This window comes from Sphaerodactylus townsendi, unplaced genomic scaffold (assembly GCF_021028975.2).
Source record: "Sphaerodactylus townsendi isolate TG3544 unplaced genomic scaffold, MPM_Stown_v2.3 scaffold_73, whole genome shotgun sequence".
In the NCBI taxonomy this organism is placed as follows: Eukaryota; Metazoa; Chordata; class Lepidosauria; order Squamata; family Sphaerodactylidae; genus Sphaerodactylus; species Sphaerodactylus townsendi.
In genome coordinates this window covers 10,722-34,930 of record NW_025950946.1, presented here as the reverse complement: position 1 = coordinate 34,930, position 24,209 = coordinate 10,722, and the positions used below count along the sequence as shown (strand labels likewise).

At 41.6% G+C, this 24,209-nt stretch overlaps 1 protein-coding gene across 3 annotated transcripts; it reads left to right on the top strand.

The window, feature by feature from the left end:
* The first annotated feature begins 241 nt into the window (after positions 1–241).
* On the top strand, positions 242–23,772 carry LOC125425542 (DNA excision repair protein ERCC-6-like 2). 3 transcript variants are annotated; one of them, XM_048483130.1, is made up of 7 exons: positions 242–318; positions 643–795; positions 3,003–3,071; positions 4,125–5,307; positions 6,876–7,030; positions 15,567–15,751; positions 20,228–23,772. In XM_048483130.1, the coding sequence occupies exons 3-7, from the start codon at positions 3,030–3,032 to the stop codon at positions 21,165–21,167; spliced, it is 2,505 nt and encodes an 834-aa protein (XP_048339087.1). In that variant the 5' UTR covers positions 242–318; positions 643–795; positions 3,003–3,029; the 3' UTR covers positions 21,168–23,772. The 3 variants fall into 3 exon arrangements, with proteins under 3 accessions (XP_048339087.1, XP_048339088.1, XP_048339086.1); XM_048483131.1 differs by lacking the exon at positions 242–318 and having other exon boundaries at positions 331–795; positions 4,125–4,320; XM_048483129.1 differs by lacking the exon at positions 242–318 and having other exon boundaries at positions 331–795.
* Positions 23,773–24,209: the final 437 nt, after the last annotated feature.

Genomic DNA, 24,209 nt, shown 5'->3' with positions numbered 1-24,209 from the left:
GGGACCCAGCTGTTAGGTCCCTGAAAGCCTTGTCTGTCACCCTCTCTGCCTCTTTCAGCTTCTCCAGGTCTGCCACCTTGGCTTCAAGAGAACGCACACGTTCCTTGAGTGCCAGGAGCTCATTGCAGCGAGGGCACACCCACGACTTCTGTCCTAGTGGCAGATAGTCATACATGTGACACTCAGTGCAAAACACTGGAAAGCCCCCATCCCCCTAGTAGCAACACTACCATAGCAACACTACCACTAGTAGCAACACTAGCACATTGCTTGCATCATCAATGCACTAAGGTTGATATCTTTGGATTAAATTGTTAGGTATGTAAAATAACTTTTTGTTATCTTTATTGCGGTTAGTTATAAAAATATTGCAAATAGTATACATATTTTAGATCGTTAGTTAATGGAATGAAGTTATTGCAGTTATACAAAGGACACCAGTGACTTCCTGTGATATTTTCTTTCTCATACACCTATTTAGATTAATTTGATTTCACAGTGGCAGCATCTGCTAGGTGAAATGAATGTGTTTATTCATGACTTTGTTTGTATTTGCGCTGATAATGCATATTTACTGTAAATCCGGGAATTTTTGACATGATGCAGGAACAGGCTTCTGAAATCTTTTATTTTCTGTTGTAGCAGTTGCATTGTGTAGTGGTGGGAAGTGAAAATGCAAAGCGGTATTTTGAGGCAGTGCAAGGATCAAAAGATCATCAGGGAGAACTTTTTGGAATCAATAACCTTTTCAAGTTTCGGGACCATGGATCGTGTCTTACAAAAGAGATACTGGAGGTATAATGTTTAGCTTTTGCTTCTTGAATATTATCTCTTTTTCTCACTGTGTATTGTTGCTATGTGTTACCTCTTATGAAAAATTCTTCAAATACAGTGAAATATGGAACAGCAATTAACTACCTGTGGTGGCAAGGTGCTGCCTCCACCATCTGTCACAGCCCCAGTAGCAGTTTTTACACACATTTCCTCCATCCTTTCTCCCTTTTACAAGTCCACAGACTTCCATTAGTTGGAAACAAGGAATGGCTGTGACTTGTGGAAGGTGGAGCTAGAAGTTGTCTGTTACACTCAGTGGTATACTAGGCAAACTGGACCCCTGGGCAAAACCTGAGTTTGATGCCCGCCGGGTGTGTGCCCGGTGCAACGCGCACCCCCTGTCTCCCTTGTAGCTACGTCCAGTGGTGTATCTAGGCAAACTGGAGTTTGGCGGACCCCCATGGGCAGCTGCCCTACCCCACCGTGACCAAGAAATGATTTTTTACACCAGGTTGTTTCAAAGTCACCATCACATGAAAGAATATGCCCCAACTCACAAATCTGAACACAGCAATAGGCCATGCCACACAGCAGAAATATTTTTTTGAAAATATTTTCAAAATGCTTTCAAAATGTTTTATTACTGCTATGAAAACATTTTATGGTGTTGTATCCAGTCCCCCCAATTGAGGGAAACAGCATCGCTTTCAATGTTATTTAAACTGGGAACTCCAGATTTTCCATTTAAGGTGGATTTAAAAGGAGAATCTGGGCTCCCTAGTTTAAACAAGTGATGCTGGAATTCACCACCAAACAGCATCATTTTCAATGGTGTTTAAACTAGGGAGCCCAGATTCTCCTTTTAAATCCATCTTAAAGGGAGAATCTGGGGTTCCCAGTTTAAACAACATTGAAAGTGATGCTATTTTGGGGTTGATTCTCCCCCACCCTGAAACAGCATTAATTTCAATGTTTAAACTGGGGACCTCAGATTCTCCCTTTAAATCCATGCCAAAGGGGAGGGGGTTAAAAGGAAAATCTGGGGAAATTTAGGGGGTGCCTGCTGTCAGGGGTGCAATTGTTAAGCTAGCAGAACCAAACTTTCAGGGTATCTTTAGGAGACTCTCCTAATGATACCACCCAAGTATTGTGAGGTTTGGTTCAGTGGGTCCAAAGTTATGGACCCTCAAAGGTGTAGCCCCATCTTCTATTAGCTCCCATTGGAAACAGTGGGTGATGGGGGCACCCCCTTTGGGAGTCCATAGCTTTGGACCCCCTGGACCAAACTTCACAAAAACTGAGTGGTATCAGTAAGAGGCTCTCCTGATGATACCTCCCAGGAAATAATGGGGATGGGGCACCCCCTTTGGGAGTCCATAACTTTGGACTCCCTAAACCAAATCTCACCAAACCTGGGTGATAGCATCAGGAGCGTTTCCAGAAACATCCATGAAATTGTGGTGCTGCTAGCCTAAAAACTGCACCCCCTGCAGGCCAAAAACAGAAAACCCACTAAAATACCAAAAAAACCCACAAACGGACCCTGCATTTTTGGTGCCCACCACAAGGGGGCGCCCTGGGCAGCTGCCCACTTTGTCCAATGGGCATTACGCCACTGGTTACACTACCACATGTATCTGTCATTGTTTTCAGCTTGTAATTACAGCTTATGTGTTGTGGGGTCCCCAGCCCTGTTCATCCTTTGGGCACTTCTGGAATTTTGGAAAAGAAATGTAGATGCCATCACAAAATATTATAATATGTTCAGATGTTCTAAGCCAAGCATTCTCCTTTGATGGAAATGATTGCTTCCAAATGGATGCTTCTTACACCAGCAAAAGTGATGCCTGGATCCATCTGAAGTACCTCTTACTCTAAGTAGGGATAGGAAAACCAAGGACAGTTCTTTGCTTTGTGGAAGAAATGCTGTTTAGTTTTAACTTTCCAGGAGAGAGAGAGAAGCTACCAAAGACATAATGAAGTCAGTATATGATTTTTATATGCCTGTGCCCAGTATTTTACTAGACAGTCAGCTGGGAAGGAGTGATCTGAAACTACCACCTTCTCCTCCTCCCCCCCCCCCCCCAATTCTATGCAAGACTCAATTCTATGCTGGACTCAAAAAGCATGCTCCAGCGTCTTTGAGCACCATGTTGAAGATTGCTGGCCTAAATTCATTTATGTGATGTAGATGTGAATCATAAGTAAATCCCCTTGCTGTTTTATAGAGGGAGGGCAGAGTGGAAGCTGGTGTCATGACAGCTACTATGTGTTTAGAAGAGGAACCCCAGCAAATGGTAATTTTTCAAGTTTTTTTTAAATGAGTATATTATGAAGCATTGCAGACTAAAGTTTTCTGGAAGTGTTTTTTTTTATAAATTTCACTAGCAATGGATAAATTAGAAAAGAAAGAATGTGGGATGAACAGAATGCTGTTCTGAAGGATAAACTGTTTTTAGAATGTGCCATTCAACATTGAAATAAGTTTGCATTGTAGTAGTGACCCATTAGCTTTCTTCTATAAGAGTTCTCCATTACCCCCCAATAAATGTTTCTATTGGACACTTATTTTTAGAGCAGTGACTGTATCCAAGCCAAGCATTCTGCTATAGTGGATACTTGGGTACTTCTAAATGGGTACTTCTGCAGATCCAGAAGGGATACCCTCTTGCCTCTTTCAAAGCACATCCTGGTCAAATGAAGTAGGTTAGATCTTTGCTTTGGAGAAGAGGTCTTTTGAGAAAGATGCAAATGGGTGCCTAGGACAAATTGTTACGATGATACTTCATTGCTGTTCACAGTTCTAAATCCCATGCATAACCGCAGGAATAAAACCCACTTTGATAGCTCTTTCAAGTGTCATAACAGCTATTTATAAGGTGGATTGAGAATTAGGTTTAGGTTTTATTTCTCTTCTTTCCCAGTCTTCTGTATTTTGAAGTATCTCTGTGAGCACAGTTCACATAATATTTATTTATTTATTTATTTATTATATTTTTAGACTGCCCTCCCCAGTAGGCGCAGGGTGGTGTACATCATAATTTAATATATAAATTATATTTATATATAATTATGTCTTAAACACATTAGTATCAGATGAAAAATAAGATTCAGTAAACAACCAAACAAGTTCAGTAAAAATTAAACAGAAATTACTTTTTAAGGGTATTAGTAGAATGTTTCCTTTCAGAAAGTTTGCTAGATGTTTACTAGAACAAAGCCTTACTGGATTTAGTAGGAGTTGATAACCAGTTAATCTACAAGTGAAGGTTTTTTTGTGTTTGTGAGTAAATAAGAGTGAGTCCTGGAAAATTACATGTTTCATATTGTCTTGTTTTGTGTGTCTTTAGCCTGATGAACGTGGTTGTGAAGGTGAAGACATTGTTCGTCTCAAAGAGCAACTAAAAAAGGAAGAGCTGGATTATAGCAGCAACTTCAGTGATGAGGAGGAACCAATGGGAACTTCTAAAACAAAAGCTGATCAAAGAAACCGCTGCAGTACAAAAAAGGCCAAAATTTCCCAGGGACAGCTTTCTTTATTGCAGTGTGGGTTTTCTAAACTTTTGGAAAAGGGAATTAAAGGAGATGAAGATGGCAATAGCATTGGTGCCTCAGATGATGAAAGTGATGATAATAAGTCAGTAGAGCAAAGAATCAAAAGATGCTCCAAAAATAATGTTGTTCTGAAACCCAAGGACCATTGCAGTGTTTCTGGACACAAAAAAATGTCAGCATCCCCCAAAACAAAACAAGAAATGTTTACTGAAACAGGACATCATATTTATCAAGTTACACCAGATTCTGAGGGAAAAAATGACATTGCCAGTAAATACAAGGAGAAGAATAATTTAAATCAAGTTGGGATAGTTACAGAGAATGAAGATAATTCATCTGAAAGTGAAGATATTATCTTTCCTTCTCAGGCTCCTTGTGATGTAGAAACTGCAGTAAACTGTGAAAGTATAAGAAAAGATACAGAAATTACAGATACAGAAAAACTTCTTATGGCTGAGCAAACATGTTTCACTTCTGTGAAAAATCATAGCAAAATGTCCCTTTTCAGTAAAATGAAATCATCTAAAAACATCCAAAAGAATCCATTTATGAAAGAAACAAGTGGCAATAGTGATGAGTCTGAAGATATTGAAATGTCACTAAAGCCCATATCAGGAATGCAGCAAACTACCAGCAGTCTGAAACAGAAGCACTTCCATGCTAAAGAGCTTAATAACTCTTCCCAAACTGTTTTACATGGAAATAATGCAAGCATGGAGAGAAATAATACTGACTCTCAAAATATTGAAGAGTTTTCATCATCAGAAGACAATGTACCAATTAGGAAGATTGATGTTAGAAATCAAAGGGTAACAAGTAAAAGGTGTAGCATTCATTTTGAATCCAGATTAGCAAGATATGGTAACCATGCCTCTGTTACACTGAGAAAACAAACTAATTCCAAAACATCTCAGATGTCTTACAGCAATCAAACATTTACAAAACGAGAAAAACTGGGATCGTTGGATAGCCTCCTTGGTAATTATAAATACATTATCAGAGAATAGTAGCCAAATGGTTGGGTTTTTTTTCTTTGACATAGAACAGAGTGGTGCCATAGGTGCTCTTAAGCCAGCAGAAGGAAATTCTCTTCATGAAATGGGTGGGAGGGGTCTGCCATTTCCAAAGATTTTGCTTTGAACTGCATTGTCTAACAGGCTGTTGAAGACACGAGAAGTAGGAAAGAGCTCCTGTGTTAGTGAAGCTCCGCAGTCTGAATGATGGCTACATTCCATGGTACTTATGGAACTGTGTTTACAGTGTTACTATATTCTTGGTTGATTGTATGATCCTCACGATACAATAAAGTGTAGCTAGTAGGAGGACAGTAAAGTGTGGAATGACCAAAAACATGTTGAAAGTGATTCTAAGAAGATAATTAAGCTGGCACTTTCTGCAATGTGTGCAATTGCAGCCATGCAAGTTTAGGCTGTTTCCGCATGGACAGAAAACAGCGCCCTAGGGACAGCTAAAACCCTGTCCCTGAAGTGCTGTTCGCACAGCAGGCGCTCCCGCATTGTAGCAGTGCTGTGCTGGACCTGCCCAAGCGGTGCAAAGATGCCACTTTTTAAAAAGCGGAGTCTTCCTGCCGGCACGGTGCAAACCTCACCCACATGAGGCTGCCACTTTTGTCCCCTCTAGTATCTGCAAGGGACTTACCTTGCCTCCCTGTGCAGCTCTGGGCGGCTGGAAAGACATGCCCGCGCTGCCCTGTGACCTTGAGGGTCGGAGGGCAGCGAGGGCGTGTCTTTCCAGCTGCCCGGAGCTGCAGAGGAAGGCAGGGTAAGTCCTTTGCAGACATCCTGGGTGGCTCAGTGCGGAGCCGCCCCTGCAGGCAGCAGCGGTGTCGGGACTGCCCACATGGGACCATGCGAACGGTCCTGCTGCTCCTCTGGCTTCACTTATGCCGGTAGGAAGCCGCTGCCTCTGGCTATGCTGAAACAGCTTTAGAGAGGATTTCTTTGTAGGCAAAAACTTGGTGGTGTTCATAAGAAGGGGCAAGGAGGGGAGGTATTAGGAGTTGTAGTCCTGGCATTCCTATTATTTTGTTGAATAATTTTGATGAGCAGTTTTTGAAACAAAAATAAACAGTGTGTCAGATAAAGCCTCAGCTGTCTCATAATATCCTATATCAACTATTTAAGCTTTCTTTGTAATTGTCATTAGAGCTTTAGATGCTCATTCTACAAGTGAAAAATTTGAGATTTACTCCCTGCCTGTACTACGATCTAAACTAAGTTTTGTATCTGTTGAATCTTTCCTTTTTTAATTGTTCTTGCTAATTTCTTTGTTACTCTTCAGTTGTCTATTTAGATAACCATGCAGCTATGTTATCTGAGTATCAAGTATGAATGTTGAATTAGTAATACCATTATTTTCAAACCAAATTTTCTTTCTATAGCTTCAGAAACAATGAAAGTTTCAAACATTCATGCCTGAATACAGTACCTATTGTTGTATGAAACAGAAATCTGTAACTTTTACTGCTTGTTTTCCAATAAGTATACATATTAAACATCTAAATTTTGTCCTTTTTCAATCACTAGATGATGTTGCTGAAGTCTCATATGTTCATTCAAACCAAAAAGTGGTTGGTTCAAGCAAGGCTGAAAATCAGATGAGCCGATGGGCAGTGCGAGATGTGTTTGAGCTGCAGCAGTTTTCTCAAATCCCTGCAAACATAGCAGTGTGCAGTTCCAAGGTAAAGAGAAGGATTTGGAAAAAAAGTTTTCTGTTGTTTTTTAAACAACCTCCATATTTTCCTGTGCATTCTTCCAGTTTTGGCATCTGTGGGTAGCACTTGGAACAGGTGCTTCAAGGAGACCATTAAGAAAGCTAGTGTTGCTATTTCTGTAGCAGGGGAACTAGAAAATGGACAGACATTACTTTTTGAAGGAGAAAGTTAATTTTCATCTAGATTTTCCCCCTAGCTATTTTCATCTAGGCATAGAAAATGTGGTTTTGTTTCACACAAACCAGAGATGACTGTGTGCACTGATATGTATTTGCTATTTTTTTTAAAAATGCAATGTTCTGCTTTATGACATTTTTGTTAGATAATACATAGAAGGGTGCGTTAACAAACAGTGGTTCCCTGCAGTTGCTTGACCCTCCATGTCACTTTAGAATTTCCAGATCACAATGCTACAATGAAGGCATAAACTGCATCTAGAATAGTTCTTTCTTCTATGCAGCTCTTAGAGTTTGGGTTGACTCCTCTGTATCTCCTGTAATTTCTTTTACTAACAGTCTGAACTGTCTACCAATTTTATAAAGATTTTGTGTCCTTTAAGAGCAAGTGTGCTGATTAACAATATGATTTCAGTGCTGATTTCTATAGTTCCTTATAGATATAAATTTTTTTGCAAAGTTTCACAAGACATAAAGAGGAAATGGGAATGCATGGTCTCTGTGAATCTTTTCAGAGTCATGAAATGACTTGACTCTTGTGCTGCTGCCACAGTGTCGCTGTGTTCAAATTATCCAAATCTGTGTAATATAGTTTATGTATTACACATGTGCTAATTAGGCCGATCAAGTGCATTACTTTTTGTGTATTTTCATCTCACAGAAAAGTTGGGAAAATGATTGAAAATATCTCTCTACCTGACCCTTTGCTTATGTCTCTTCTGACACAAAAGCAAAGAGAGAAAGGTGGAGCAAGGCACTGCGCCTGATGGTCTCTTGGGCTGGTTCCGCATGGGCCAAAAACAGTGGTGTGAAAACGGTGTGAAAACGGTGTGAAAGGGTTTAAAACGGTGTAAAAGGGTGTCCGGGCGCGGCCATGTCCTCAGTGCCTGGACTCAGCACAGCAGGCAGGGCAAGGGCTGGCAAAGGGAGAGACAGCAGGATAACAGCTAACAGAGTAAAAGCCAGCAGAGTGAGAGTTGGCAGGGAGGGGCCTCTCACAGCTCAACCGGCTGTGAGAGAGAGTGATGAGCTGCAGCTGGGCCAAGAAGAGTACAAGATAAAAGGAGAAGGGAAATGGGCCTCTGGAGCTGCCGCTGCAGCAGGGACTGGGGAGGGCGTTGGCAGGGGAAGGGGGTGGTAGAGAGGCAAGGAGCTTAGAAGGGGCTGCTGCCCAGCGCTGTGGGGGAACAGGCTGGGGGACCCCGGGCTTCACACCAGCTGCACATCCACCCCACCCCTGTGAAGCATAACAGGGTGGGGCAAGGAAGCCGGAGAAGGGGAGAAACAATCAGAGAGCTCTCTTCTGTGAGGCAACAGAGAGAGGGAGAGGGGTCAGGCAAGCCGGTAGCTCTGACAAACAGCACCGGGACCTCAGGCTAGCGTACGGGAGGAGGGTACAAGGCGTGTCCTAACGCAAGGCGCCCTGTGGGCAAGACTGTTCCTTGGCCCTCAGGGCCAAGCTAATGTAACATCGTCGGGGGAGTCCAACCCCCAGGTCAGGGAAGATGGGTCGGTACAGCCTCCTGCGGGGCCGGGGCAACTAGGGGAAACGCCACAAAGGGTTTATACCATTTTCACACTGCTTTCACACTGCTGTTTTTGGCCCATGCGAAATCAGCCTTGGTTTTGTTCTTGTAGCAGTAAGTGGCTTTCCATCAGTTAATGTGCAAGTAGACATTCACATGTAGACATTCACATGTATTATTCTCCCAAGTCTTGAGCTCTCAATAGGTAAATACTCAATTCAGAGATGCCCATGGAAATTAGCTTTGAAGTATTTAGACTTAGGCCTTTTGCCCACACAGCAGCAGCAGTGTTTCCCTAAGGAAGCTCCAGTGTTGCTGAAGCTGACAGACTGCCCCAGTCATGGGGGCCATTTCCCTTGCATGCAATTGGGGGTGATGGGGATTTCTACAACTCTTTTAAAAAGGTAATAGACACCAGCATGCCCGTTGGTGAAACTGTCAAAAAGCACACTAGTAGCATATGCAGCGAGTGACCTCTGTAGTGATTGGTTCAGGAAAAATGGCTCCTGTGTGGGTGGGACTGATTTTCCCTCCCACATGACTGCCATGTGGCTTTGCCGCAATTGTTCCCAAAATTTTGGAATGACAGATGTTTGGGTAGTACTGTTGAATGTTAAAAAAATCACCTGTTATTTTGTTTATATACTAAAAAGTCATACAACTGCTTTGCTCATATACAAATCTTGATTCACCTTAATAGTGAGTGTTCTAGTCTTTTTGTTCCTCTAATGTGGCGTAGGAGGTTAAGAGCTCATGTATCTAATCTGGAGGAACCGGGTTTGATTCCCAGCTCTGCCGCCTGAGCTGTGGAGGCTTATCTGGGGAATTCAGATTAGCCTGTACACTCCCACACACGCCAGCTGGGTGACCTTGGGCTAGTCACAGTTCTACTGAGCTCTCTCAGCCCCACCCACCTCACAGGGTGTTTGTTGTGAGGCGGGAAGGGCAAGGAGATTGTAAGCCCCTCCTCCTCCTCCTCCTCCTCCTCTTCTTCTTCTTCTTCATGCTCTTTTGCTTCTAGGGTAGCTGGCATGTCTTTCTTTTTTGAGGGATGGAGGTACTTTTAAAAAATTTAATGTAGAAGTAATGTGAACCTTCTGGAACCAGGGGAAACATCCTCTTCAACTGTTTCTACTATATTTTGAGTTGAATGTCTGGATTCCTTAATTAATACCCTAATTAGTTTCTGTGTTAATTGGTAAAAGTTCTAAACAGTCTAAATAAGAATTCAAAATTACAGGGGTCTGGGATGGCCTGGTTGGCTCCTTTTTTTTGAAGCTGTTGTTAGTGGAGAGTGCGTGTACCGGGATCCCCTTTAAATACACACAGAGCAGCAACATTCATGGTAATAAAAAGGAAAAATTACTTCACTGAATAATTATATGAACAGGGACAGGATATATTTAAGAGGTTCAAAGAAGTTGTATTCTGTATTAGAGTTAATTTGCTGTTTTAATACATGGAAATATACTGGTCACAAAAATTATACTGTACCTCTTGGTTATGTCGAGCCTCTTTTTTTCAGTCAACTGCTTGTTTTCAACTTTAAGTTTACTTAAAGTTTTACTGAAAAGAAATGTACAAAGACAGCCATTGAATTGAGGATTAATCGCTATGGCAACTGAAATGTGGTGACTGAAAAGGGGGAGGATGCATTCTCCCCTCAGCTTCCTGCCAGCTGTCATATTCAACCTTTGCGGCATGAATCCTGTCCAAAATATAGACTGTGATCAGTGCTAAGAAACTATATCTGTATTTTTAAAATTGTACAAGTATCACACTATAAAAGAAGACTTAATCCCTTGAATTGGATGACAGACACTTGGCACTCTTGACAGTGTTTGACAGAGAAATAACAGGATGCTTTGTAGTAAAACCTGGATTAATGGTAAACCCCTCTTTATGTTATTGCAGTGTGGTGTAAATGAGAGAACTCAGCATTCTGTCAGCTGGGAGGGGGGCGGAATGTGCCCCTTCTATGCCCGGTGCAGGTTTAAGTGCTCTGAGGAATACTGTAAATACAACAGTAGCATTATTAAGAACTTTGCGTTGTGGCATCTGTATTTTGTATTGCGTTGGTATTGGTAGGTCACATAAACAAAAGGAGTTCTGTCAGCTGCAGTGGATTTTATTGCAAAATATTTGTAGAGACTTGGTTCAGCAAGGAAAGTTCTTTGTGACTAAAGAAAAAGTTATATTCTTTGTGACACAGGATGGAGGTCCTGTGGTTGGGCTGGTGGAAGATGCTTGAGGGCTTTCAACTGCCTCAGTTTGACTGGGTGTGATTATGGAGCCCTCCTTATCGATTCAGGGCCAGGTCACCCACATGGCCAAAGTGCCATTTTTCCATCTACGCCAGACCAGGCAGTTAGCCCCTTATCTCTCACGTAGTTGGCCGTTGGAGAGGGTCACGGTGATTGTGACGATGCCTCCAGGTTAGACCATTGTAACTTGCTTTACACAGGCCTGCCCTTGAGTGTGATCCAGAAGGTAAAACTGGTTCAACATGCAGTGGCCAGGCTCCTCAGTGGGGTTTCTCTGTTCATATAATTATTGAGTACTACTCCCATCTTGCCAATAAATGCCGCGAACTGCTGCAGAATTCACCGGAGTCGTAATCGCGGTGTTAGTCTTGCAGCACCAAGGGCCTTATGCAGTCTGGGACCCTTACATCTTAGGGACCGCATATCCCCATATTGCGCGGAAGCTATATAGTTGACTGGAACCGGGAACCTATTGCCGTTATCCCACAGCCCCTAAGGACGTTAGGCTGGCTTTGACAAGAGCCAGGGCTTTTTTGACCCTGACTCTAGCCCGGTGGAACTGTCTGTCTACTGACATCAAGACCTTGTCCCGTTCCATGTGGCTTTTGTTATATTGTTATAACATCAGTTTCGCTGGCCTCCTGCCTACTTACCAATGGTCAACTGGACCATTATTATTATTAACCTTTGTGTATTGTGTTATGCCCCCTTCTCAACTGTTCTTCTGGATAAAATCTGGAACTATGATTAATGGGCTGAAGGGTGCTTATTGCCACCTCTGATAGGAAGGGAAATAGGATTGCTCTGACTTATTTTAATGTTGGTTTTTTGTATTGTTCTGAATTGAATGTATGCTGCCCCAATCCTGGCTATTGCCAGGGATGGGTGGGATATAAGTCTAATAAAATTAAAAAATGTGGCTGAGGGGTGCGTGCATGCGTGTGTTCGGGGAGAATAGAGACAAATTATTTTCCAGTTTGTCATGTTGATCAATGACAATGAAATGCATTTAAACTATTCTTAAATTGCAGTTTCCTTGGAATTAACCTGTGTATTCTATATGTTCTGTGAATGATAACTTTTTATGCTTGTTATCATTAAGTCATTGGTCCAGGTGCTGTTCTGTGGTTATTTAATTTTGTAATGTGTGCTTTCAATATTCCAGCTGTTAATGCTAAGATATTTTTAATAAAATTTCAATTCGGAGCTGAAGTTATTTTTTAAAAAATAGAAATAATAGTCATTCAATATAAGCAAGAAACGTGTGATGTAGAAGAGTACAGCTTATTCATAGATCTGAGAAAGGAAAGAAACCAGATGGCTTCTGGATCATATCCTTGATATTGAGTCTTCCTGCATGGAGGTTAATGGGAAGCATAAAGCTAATACAAAATAAAATTATGTCTTTGACTGACCTGCCGGCTTTTTACACCCCTGTACAATGCAAAGGACCAAACATTCACAAAACATGTCTTGGAACAGGGGTGTACTTGAACTGTAGTTTGAATCATTTGAAATGGAGTGGCTCAAAACAAGCACAATACACTTGAGTTAGGAATTAATTATTCAGATAGTTGGCATGTTGGTGTTTTGATTATTTTTTAGTATTTAAGGAAGTTTACTAATATTATTTATATTCAAAACCACTATTACCAATGAAGTATTAACTAAAAGCAAAGGTGGTAGGTTAATTAAAGAGAGTGGAATTAGGACTCAGCTGTGATGGGCACTTACAGCCCATAATTGGTTATTGTTGTTCTTTAAACAACCTGCTCCCACTGCGGTTGGTGAGGCCATGAGGGCTCTTCCCTCTTCAATTACTGCTTTAATGGCAGAAGCCAAATACGTGTTTTATCTTCCCCTGTGCCAGATAAGTTAGTTGCCAATCACTAGAGGCCTGGATTCTACAAACTGGTTGGTGCATTAAAAGTGATGTTACCTCATTCCATTGCCTTTTTGGCTGTCCCTGTTTGAGACTGCATGGTCACAGAATTCTCTCTTCTGTGCTAGTCTTATGATGCAATCCTAAGAAAGTCCACTTAACTGTGGTCTATTCAGTGGGGCTTCTGTGCAGGACGGTTTTTAGGATGGCAAACAGTTGCAGACCCTCTCATGGTCATGACCTTACACCCTCTTTATTTCTTGCTCCATAGACCATACACCTCTTTATTGGACTTTGTCTACCTTCTTTTTCATTCTCTTTGATATCATGCCTGTTTACTCTGTTCTCTATTCTGTCCCTTTCCTTCATCCTTTCATCTAGTTGCCAAGACATTTGAAGAAAGTCAGGGTAATTCTCACTTTGTTCACTGTGGAGCAGTTGTTAGCCTAGTGTACCTCACAGGATTGTTGTGCAGATAAGAACATGATGTCCACATACTGCAAGCTCCCTAAAGGAAAGTTGGTGCGAAAACACAACAACTAGGGTTCTAGAGTTTGCTGGCAATTCAGTCTCCACTTTTCTAGGTATCCTTCCTGTAAAAAAAGAAGATATCTAGGGCAATACTGATAATTTCTAATAGCATGTATCAGCAGAATAAATCAGGTGACGCTGGCACTTTAACACTACGCTATCTCCTCTGTAATATTGTGACTTGCTATTTTTAAAAAAGCAGATACCTGAGCAAAGCAGATGCACTGGTGTGTGTGTGTGTCTGGATAGGCCCAATGAGAAGATTATTGTGCAATATCCTGTCCTTCACATCCCCAGATTTCCAAATAATTGTGGAAGCAGGGTAACACTCAGCTTGCTCTGTGGCCAGGGTCTGTAAATAGGGTCGCTGCTGGTGACCCAGAGATTTGGGCAAAAACTGTATGGGAAAAATGACTTCTACCATAGAACTTTCTGGTTGATGGTTCCAAAGCATGGGCAGGTACATCCTTTTTGAGAGTTGACTGGAAAAATATTTTGAGAATTGACTGGAAAAATATTGGACAGATGGTGGACCACAATGGAACCAAGAGTCAGAAAGTTTATCTTTTGCAGGATAGGCTAGAGGCTTGAGCAACCTGAAGATTCTGGGGCTTAGATAAAGGAATAAAATTTCATCAGTGATTTCTGACATGAATAAAAACACTGGAACTGGGAAAACAAAGCAGTTGGTACAACAATGATACATCATAATCTCTTCAGAAACCAGTTCTTCTTCTGCCTCATACATCCTAGATGTTAGTGCTGCAGTGGCAGGATATTTCTATACTTTGTGAGAGAGTTTCATTTGGAAAAGGCTGCGAACAACTGTTCTGTACAGAGGTTTATAAGTTGAACTAGCGGGCCCAGCCACGCATTGCTGTGGCAATTGTCCTTCTCATCACAGTCCGCAACCCACACAGATGTCCATGCATGTCCAATGATCCCCAGCATAGCCTTTTGGGGTGATCAAATGGAATCCCTCTTTCCCTTTTCAATGCACATTGTTATATGGTGCTGTCTTGTTTTTTTAGTATAAGGTAACCCTTCCCATTCCACAACGGAACTGTCCAGAGTGTGAATCCCGCTGTCCATGAGGCTGGTGTGTGACACGCACAGTCCCTGGCTTAGAGTAAAAGCAGAACTGAGACAAGCAGGCTATCCCAGTCCAGGCAGCAGAGGCAGGTGAGGTGAGGCATCAGATCGAGGAGCCAGCTCCCTGGGTTAAAGTAGAGACCCATGTGCAAAAGAAGCAGAGCAGGTTCACCCCCACCCCGTGAATTTTCTTAGAAGAAAAGTAGAGCTCCAGCTTCGCTTTTTAGTAAAGGAGAGCTGTGGCGAATATGGGTGAGGATGTGGGTAAGTGGTGAGGTTGGATGTGAGGGAGGGAGCAGAGTGAGGTGTGGGAGGGATAGGCTGAATGTGTGTTGTGTGGCAGCAGTGGAGTGAGGCACAGAGAGTTAGAAAGTTACCTGTGTGTGAGGGGGGGGAAACCCCACTGGCCGTCTCACTGACAAAGTGTGTATGTGTTTCACTTCCACTCGTATTACCTAACAGCATTACCTATTTACTGTTTTCACTGCTCACCTCTGCCCATCTGCACAGGCTGTTTCTAAGCCGTCAGAGCCACAGACAGACAGGCTGCCTGAACATTCTAAAGGGTGACAGTTAAACAGAGAGAGCAGCTTCATGGCCTGAGTGTAGAGAAAAGACGTTTTACCTGGCTCAGGTATGGACTTCCGGCGGTTTGAAGGTCCGAGTACCTGCCCGCAACAGGGAGGGACGTCCTGTGAAAATTTGGGGGCGATCCGTCCAGCAGCTTCTGAGGGAGACCATCAGGGACAAACATGCTGTTAGATTTTTATATATATAGATGATAATTCTTCAATGAATGTTTTATAACATGCAAAGGCTCCATTACGATTTTAGAATGGTTAACAATCAATACGTTTACTAATAGAAGATTCAAATAGATATTTCGGAACCTCGAATAGATATTTTGGAGCCTCAGAAAGGTGATTTCTGTCAGAAGATCTCAGGTGTTAAAGAAGCCAAACATGATACAACCACAGAACAAAAACTAGATAGCAGGAAATGTTGAAGTGTTTTATCTCAAATTTGATTTAGAAGTACAGACAGAATCCAGACGAAGTTACAGCAAGATGTGCCGCCAGAAAGCATCATTCAGCAGATGAAACCAGCAATTCCTCTGTACTATATATTATGCATCCAGTGCACCAGAAGGAGAAAAGAGTTCACCAAGTAGGCTCATTTACCTTCCTGATTGGAAAGACGCCCAAAAGAATCCGTAGGTAAGAATACATTTTATTGGGAAGATGGTCTCAAATAATCTCACTGTTTTGCGTATTTCATTTACTTTTAGGGCTTTAGATGTGGCATGACCTTGTTTCTGGCATAAATGCCACTCAATACAGCACAAGTGACATCTGTGCTGGGGGTGGGGCACATACTGGTGCCAGGGAGCCATGCAGCTATGCAGCATCCCGGTACAAACGCTGCTGCAATGCCAGCATCCTACTTATGAACCCACAGCACATGGATGTAGGTAGGGGGGGTGGGTTCTCGGGTTTGAACTCAGGGGGGCTTGGGGGGCCCCATCCCCGACCCCCCCCCCATAAAAATCTATACCTACGTCCCTGCCATAGCAGCACTGATAGGGCATTCCTGGGAATGGAGTCAACTTTGGTAGGCATCATGAGCTCTTTTTACCTGGGAATACTCCCATTTGCTGATGTCGACTTACTGCCCTTGGGGAATATTCCTAGTTTTCTTGGAGGTGGCAGGGTTGTGCTGTGCCTGACTGCTGCTCATCTGCCCCCACCCCTGGATTGCACTGCCTGCCTTCAATGAAAATTATTAATAATAGTCATACAAGCTTTAATTAGAAACTATGGTTGTTATAATTGAAGTTTAGTAGGCATGTAGAATTTCTGCGGGGAAAAAATCACCATCCAGTGTCTTCCTGCTTCTTTTGGTTGATATACTGCCAGATTTATCATGATGGGAGCTACTGAGCCTCAGAGGCTTGTTACAGCATGTACTCTAGCAAGAAGATGATCAATAAGCTGTTCCCCTAACTCATGGCAATTACTTTCAAGTGGACTTGCTCTGATTTTCCACCTCACAAAAGATTGTTATGGCTTGCCAATATGTGTTTGTTCTAGGTTCCAGGTTATAGGTTCTAGTGATCATGTTTAAAATGTATTTGCAATGTATTTTGAAATTTCATAATAGTAGAATGTTATGGTTTTATTCTCCATTATGGACCCTATCATATCCATTTTCTTCCTTTTGCTATGAACGTAACCAAAAAAAGCTTTTTTATTGTTTTTAATCTCTCTAGCAAGCCTGAGCACTTTTCTGGCTTTCTCCCTACACATCCTGGCTATTTGATTGAATTCCTCTTTGGTGATTTTCCCCTTTTTCCATTTCTTGTACATGTCCTTTTTAAATCTCAGCTCAGCGGAAGTTCTTTAGATATCCATTCAGGTTCCTTAGACACCTTCCATTTTTCCATTTCATTGGAACTGTTTGAAATTGTGCCTTCAAAATTTCACTGCTACGAATCTCCCATCCATCATGCGCTTTCTTCTCTTTTAGTGTTCTTAACCATGGAATCACATCTAGTAGTTTCCTAAGTTTACTGAAATCAGCTTTCTTAAAAATGTAGAATGCTTGTTTGACTATGCTTGGCATCTCTTTTCCACTGTATAACAAACTCCAGGAGAACATGGTCCCTCCCACCTAAGGATCCTACCACTTTCACCCATTAGCCAGGTCCTTATTGTTGGTTACTAGCAGTTCGAAAATTGCTGATCCCCTTGTTGCCTTTTCCACCTTTTGGACCATGAAAGTGAGGCAAGTGAGGAATTTGTTGGACTTTACAGTCTTGGCACAGAGTGACTCCCCGCAAATATCAGGATAACTGAAATCTCCCACTACTACTACATCTCTCCTTTCTTAAATTTTTGTCTTCTGTTCCAGGAAGGCATCGTCCAACTCTTCAGTCTGGCTTGGGGGGTCTCTAATATACCCCCACAATGAGATCACTGCTGTTTTTCTCCCCCTTAATTTTTACGCAGATGCTCTCAACCTGGCCTGCAGGATTTATGGTATAATCATCCCTGATATATAATGCTTCTCATCCTCCTTTCCTAGTTAGTCTGTTTCTCTGAACCCTCAATTATTACATTCCAAACGTGAGATTCATCCACCAGGTTGCAGTGATGACTATTATATCATATTTGCCTTGCTGCGTTAAGAGTTCAAGTTTGTCTTATTTCACATGCTCTGTGTATTAGTGCAGAGACATCTGAAACCATGGTTCATCCCTCTTGGCTGCTTATTTAAATTTTTTCCCCTCCACTGCTGGGTTCTTGAACTTGTTGCTCAGTTCTCTCTATAATGTTCAGACTATTATCTCTAGCACTTGATGAACTCCTGCCCACTTAAATACTGTCTCCCTCCTCAACATAACTCAGTTTAAAATTCTCCTGATTAGGTTTGTGAGTTTCCTAGCATTAGAATATTAGCATTCAACATTAGAAAATACAAATTCTCTATAATGCCTGGTTTCCAGGGTTAGAGACTTTGGGGCATCAGCACCCAAAATGGATCTGTTAGGAACAGCCTTAAAGGAGGCAGGAAGGCAATGCCTCGGGTGAATGATGGAAAGTAAGGGACAAGAGTGAAGGAACTCCCCATTGGCTGGAAAGGGAAAGAAAGGAATGGTAGTGAAAAGATCTGTCTGCCACAAGAGGCTGAAAGAAGTCTCTGTGCACAGAGATCACACAGTCGAAAGGTTTGAGCTCTGCACCTGAGTGATCTAATTAGTTTGTCAGAGGCTGATTCTGCATGGGCCAAAAATAGTGGTGTGAAAACAGCGTGAAAACGGTATAAACCCTTTTACACTGTTTTAAACCCTTTTACACCATTTTCACATCATTTTCACACCACTGTTTTTGGCCCATGCGGAATCAGCCAGAGTGAGAGATGAACCACCACCCAACACTGAGTTTGCTGTGCATTCCCCTGCAGGATCAGTTACATAGAAAGAGAAATGGGCAGTAGCTGAGCAGAGGGATGTTATGGATTTTCTGTTGATTGCCAGGCAGTTTGTTCCTATTTAGGGAATTACAAATGTCCAAAAGTAAAGAGGTGAAAAGTAGATTATTTCCACAACACACATTTGTGAATTAACAACTTTAGACTATTGAGTATTTTTGAGAACAGGAGGGACTGATAGCAAGCAAAATTACATGGAATGCTCATAAAGCTAGGATGTAAGGCTTATGGAATGAAATTGCAGCTAGACCTATTACAGGAATTACAAGTTCAACTTGAAAAAAGTTTACAAATTGGCACCTCAGTCCATGTTAACATTAGCGAACACTGTTTTAAACTTCTTTACATATGGTACTATATGCTGACTCAGTTGTAAGATGTTTCAAACTAGTAGTGACCACTGCTGACATTGTTCACTAGAGAAGGGTTCGTTAATCTACATATGGTATAGTTGTCTGTTTTGAAGCCGTTTTTGGCAAAAGATTTGTGATAACTTGAGTATGTTTGTGAAATGCAATATGCCATGTAATTCAGTGTTAACCTTATTTGGCCAAATGGAAAAAGCTGGAGGGATAAAGCATGGGTTCTTAGTTAGATACGTAGTTGCAGCAATGTTACTTTTAGTAAAACAGTGGATACAAACAAAGATATACAGAACTGTAGCCAAAAAAATGGCCATACAGAATGACTGTTGATAAAATTTCCGTTGGTAGACAGTGGAATAGAGATAAAGCCAGAGGTGGGATCCAGCAGGTTCTCACAGGTTCCCGAGAGTAGGTTACTAATTATTTGTGTGTGCTGAGAGGGGGTTACTAATTGGTGATTTTGCCACATGATTTTTGCCTTAGTTACGCCCCTCCTCTCAGCAGTAGTACACAGAACTTGAAGCAGTCTAGCAGGAGGTGCACCGGCGTGCGTGGCAGCCTGTGCCTGTGTGCATTCGTTTCCCGCCCAAGGACCGGTGCAGCGGCTATGTCCTTGCCACAGCCCCGCCCAGGAATGCCCTGCCCCCAGAATGCCCGGCCACACCCCCGTCGTGCCCCGCCCAGCCCCATTGGCGCTATGCCACAGTTTGAATCCCACCACCATGGGAACCTGTTACTAAAATTTTTGGATCCCACCACTGGATATATTTCATTGGTGCAAAGGTGGAAGTTGTTTATAAATAAAAGGATTACAATAAAGCCAAAGGAAGTGGTTAAATTGTGAAATTGCCTTACATCAGGCGTCCCCAACCTGTATCTTTGGAATAATGACAAAGGGTGATGGGCACAGCAACAAAACAGTGGCCTTAGGGGGTAGAACTAGCTGCAAAATATCTGGGAGTGCTGCATAGCTCTGGCAGCATGTTTAACATTTTGGGCAAAAGTTATGTTTAATAAGATGTCTTTTCAATCAAACGTTTTGTTTAAAAGCATTTTCCTGGATACACATCAAACAAGTATACATATTTATATAATGTATATATTTAATAATTAAGAAACCTTCATCTGGAAGTATCTGCTTCCAATTTGTAGGCCTCTTAACACTTTTGTAAAAGGAAAAGGGCAAAAGTATTCTTTTCCTGACTATACTTTCCATAAGGCCACCTGGTCCCACCTAATAAGTGTCATGGATATGATTGATTGAGTATGATTTTTTTTGTTCAGTGCTTTATTTCATTGGGACAAATAACTATGTTTTGTGTTTATTGATGGGTACAGGAGACAGTTTGAAGAAATGGCATCTCATTTTAGTATGGCTTCAGTGGATGACCTTGCCAAGCATATTGCAAAAGCAACATCTGAAGAGAGGCAGAAAATGTTGAAAGAGTTTTATGGTGCAAAGTATCCAGTGCTAAAGGACCTATTAAAAATTGACGTTCCAGTTTTGGTTCCAGAAGGAAGCACGGAAGGAGATGTGTGCACAACTCAGCCCAGAAAAAGAAAGTCTGTTAATAAAGATGGAAAATCAAAGTCTGGTCCTTCTGCTACTCAAGTTCCTTTCTGTAGGAGTACAGATCTGTGTGGCCAAAAAAGACATAAAGTAGAAACAAAGCAGTTTCCATATGTTCCCTGCATACATGCTGCTGTGTGTCATAAAGCAGAAGATAAACAATTGCCCACTGTCATTAACCAAGATAGCATTAGTGGGAGAAACAGCCAGGCATTCAAAGACTTTATGGCATCTGACTCATTAAGCAGTAAATCAGGAATAATTGAGGGGCTGTCTGAAAATACAGCTAAAGGACAGCAGAATTTAAAAGGGACAGAGTCACCAAGAAAACCTTCTCTGTCTCAGTCAGAAAGCAGACAGGCTGAAATATTTAAGGAAGACTCATTTGCAGACGTACTGGGGGACACCTCTATTTTAAATGACCTTTTCAAAAGTAATTATAATAAGCCAAGAGAACCTCCCAAGAGCTTTCCTTCAGGCCCTGTTGAAAAAGCAAAAACGCGTCCAAAAGACTTCTGGGATATGCTGAATGAACAGAATGAGGATTGCCTCCAAAAACTCACAGACATGTCAGCTATAGAGAAACTGTGTGAAAGAGCTCCTCATGTCATTTTGTCAAAGAAGAAGGAAGAGGAAGAGGAGGCACTTTGGAAAAAAAATGACAATTTTTTATGGAAGAAATGTAACACAAATGAACTGGATGATTAATCTACTTTTTGGCACAAGACTGGGTTTCTACACATGTAGTAAACACACATCATTTAAATATCCACAGGTGCTATAAAAGGTTATTTATTCATCTTGGATGTGACCCAATGTTCTCTAAAACTTTTCAGGTTCTTTTCAACATTGTCTTCCCTTTGCAGTTGTTTCCAAGAAGAGTAGGGTTGGGTTTTTTTCTTTTCAGTTTTTACTGTTCAGAGAACAAGAACCTGTGAATTTCTTCATAGAATCTGTTCTTTTGTAAGCACTGCAGAATGAAGATGCCTTTGAAATGGAGGCAACAGCCTGTATCTGAGACCAGTGCCTTTATAGCACCTGTAGGTATTTTCACCTTAAGTCCCAGTGAGAAAGGTGGATTATAAATGAAATAAGTAAATAAATGCCTGTACAGTTGCAGACTACATGCACAAAACTGTTTCAAGAATCTCTGCATGCTCAGTATGCTTCATACGAAACTAGATGAGGCAGATGCTGCATTATAGAAAGGGCCTAATATAAAAAGTATGACGAACACAACCTTTCCTACTGCCATTGATGGTATATGTTTTTATTTCCCCCCATAATTGTACCTTGACTCTTAAACTTTCATGGTTGAAAGGTGTGTCTAATGCAGGATTAGATCCCATCACCAGACATGCATTTTGTCTTCAATAAAGCACATGGCTAGGATCTTGACATCAATAAACGTAAAATTAGGATTCTATTAAAAGCTGCTTGACTCCTCCCACCCAATGTATTTGTAAAGGCAACAATCCAATAGCTCTGATTCTTGTGTATAGGGCCTTAATCAGTAACTAATTATTTTCGTGGGGCATATTTCCAGTTGAACAAGGACTGAAAGGCCAGCAGTTCTGTCCAGTGACTTACTGCAACTCAAGCAGTTCTTTTACTCATTCTGCACTATTATAAATTTCAACAAAAACTTTTGTAACATTTCTTAATGATGAGATTTCCTCACCAGAAATGCTTCCCAGGGGCAAGAGTCAAACATTGGCATTTTCCCCCTGTAGCTTCATAGCAACTGTTCTGCTTTGGTCCTCTGTAAAAATAAAGTAATGTTTTCAGTCTTTATGCTAAAGTAATCGAACTGTCCAGAAAACATCCCTGATATTATGGAATCCTTAGGAGATTGTGTGGCGCAGTCTAAATTGAAGGCATTTAAAATGCACAATGAAATACTACCTCAGTTAGAAAAACCTAACATCAAGATGAACACATTACAAAATCTTTACACATGTTTAGTCATAAATGTATATATATAAAAAGCTAACCGTGCGTTTGATCCTCACGCCCTAACGCGGAAACGCCTTGACCGAATGCTACCAATTTTTCCCACGACGTCCCTCCCCATTGCGGGCAGGTAATCGGACCTTCAAATTGCCGAAAGTCCATACCTGAGCCGAATAAACTGCAAGTTTCTGCAAAACCCGTTGTGGACCAATCAGGAGCCACTGTGCCGGGGGGCATGGCTTGCCCACCTTTGCTGCGGCGTGTGCGTGCATGCCGACCTAAACTGAAGGCTGCCGAACTCGCCCGCACAGGAAGAGGAAGGAGGAGTGTTCCCAGGCACCCGGTAAGAAACAGCCGTGATGCCTCTCCCCTTCCTCCTCCCTTCCCCTCCGAGCTCACCACACAAAGCCACAGCAAAGCGTGGCTGGGCCCGCTAGTATTCTCATAAATATTTAGTGATGGACATTCTCCTCATGCACTTGAATGCTAATCAGTAGTAATGTACAAGTGTTGCAAAAATACACATTTGTACTTCCAGTTCTGTGGAATGCACAGGAGCAGTACTGCTATATATAATGTCTTGTGTGCAATCCACCTATTCCACACTGGCTTTCCTGTCTGTATGAGTGAAATTTCTTCTCTTCTGGAGCATTGTGGATTACAATAGACCCCTAAGAAACTAACCCTTCATAGATAGCAAAATTCCTATACCGTACGTAGTACAGTGATGTATTTGTTGTAGACTGTGCCATGCCGTACAGTTAATGGATCATGTTGAGAAAGGACTTATTTCTAGAGTCAAAAGAATATTTTTCTATGTAACTCCTGTAGGTTTTGAAGCTTCAGATTTAAACATCAAATGGAAACAAGTGGTTGTACTACATGGGAAGCTCTATGCAAGGAAAATTGTTATGAAGCTCTGCTCATCCTAATATGCAGTGCAGCTGAACAGAGCAATCTGTGAACTGTGGTGGTTTTTGTGGTCTGGATGACTGCCTGAAAATAAGCTTAAACTTGATTCTATATTGTATCATGGGAAGATACTATATGGCTCACTGTATGCCTGCATCAGCCGTTCTGTTGAAAATTACTTTAAAAAGTAGTCATTGGGTTCCAAATAAGTGGCTTTCTTCCTCCAGATACATATGATGTTATACCTGAAATTTGTACAGGAATGATAATTGAAGCAGATATATTTCTGAATATATAAGCTGTTGTCATTTTTCTCATACTGCCGTTTTTGGTATGGTTTGAAGGCACAAATCAGACCTTAACTAATTAAAAACCTTAGTTGATACATCCCATTCTTTAATGCTGTAACTTGAATATAAATTGTATTAAAAATAATAACATTTTGTAACATTTGGCATGGACATTTATTGGTCAGCAGAGTTGCAGATTTTGCCACCACAGGTTAGTAGTTTTGAAATGGAGGATTTCGATTCTGTATAAGTTCACTGGCTCCTGTTTACTTGTTCGATGTTCTGGTTTCTTAGTGCAGGGACAAATCTTTTCCTTGCATAGGCTGACAAATGTCACATTTCTCCTTCCCATTTCCCAGAGATTAGTGGTATCTGCTGCTAGGCGTACAAATATTTTGCTCATATAAGCTAGCATACAGGCAGGCAGCACTACAAAGTGGGAAGGGAGAATGGAGCAAAAGACTGCTTCTTTTCTCCCCCCCCCCCACTCATCTGTGTTTGCTGCATTGTCTTAAGCCTATTTCAGTTGTTCGTTCCTTGCTAAAACCCCAGGGTCTGTGCCAGATGTGGTTGCACTGGCCAACGTCTGTTTAGG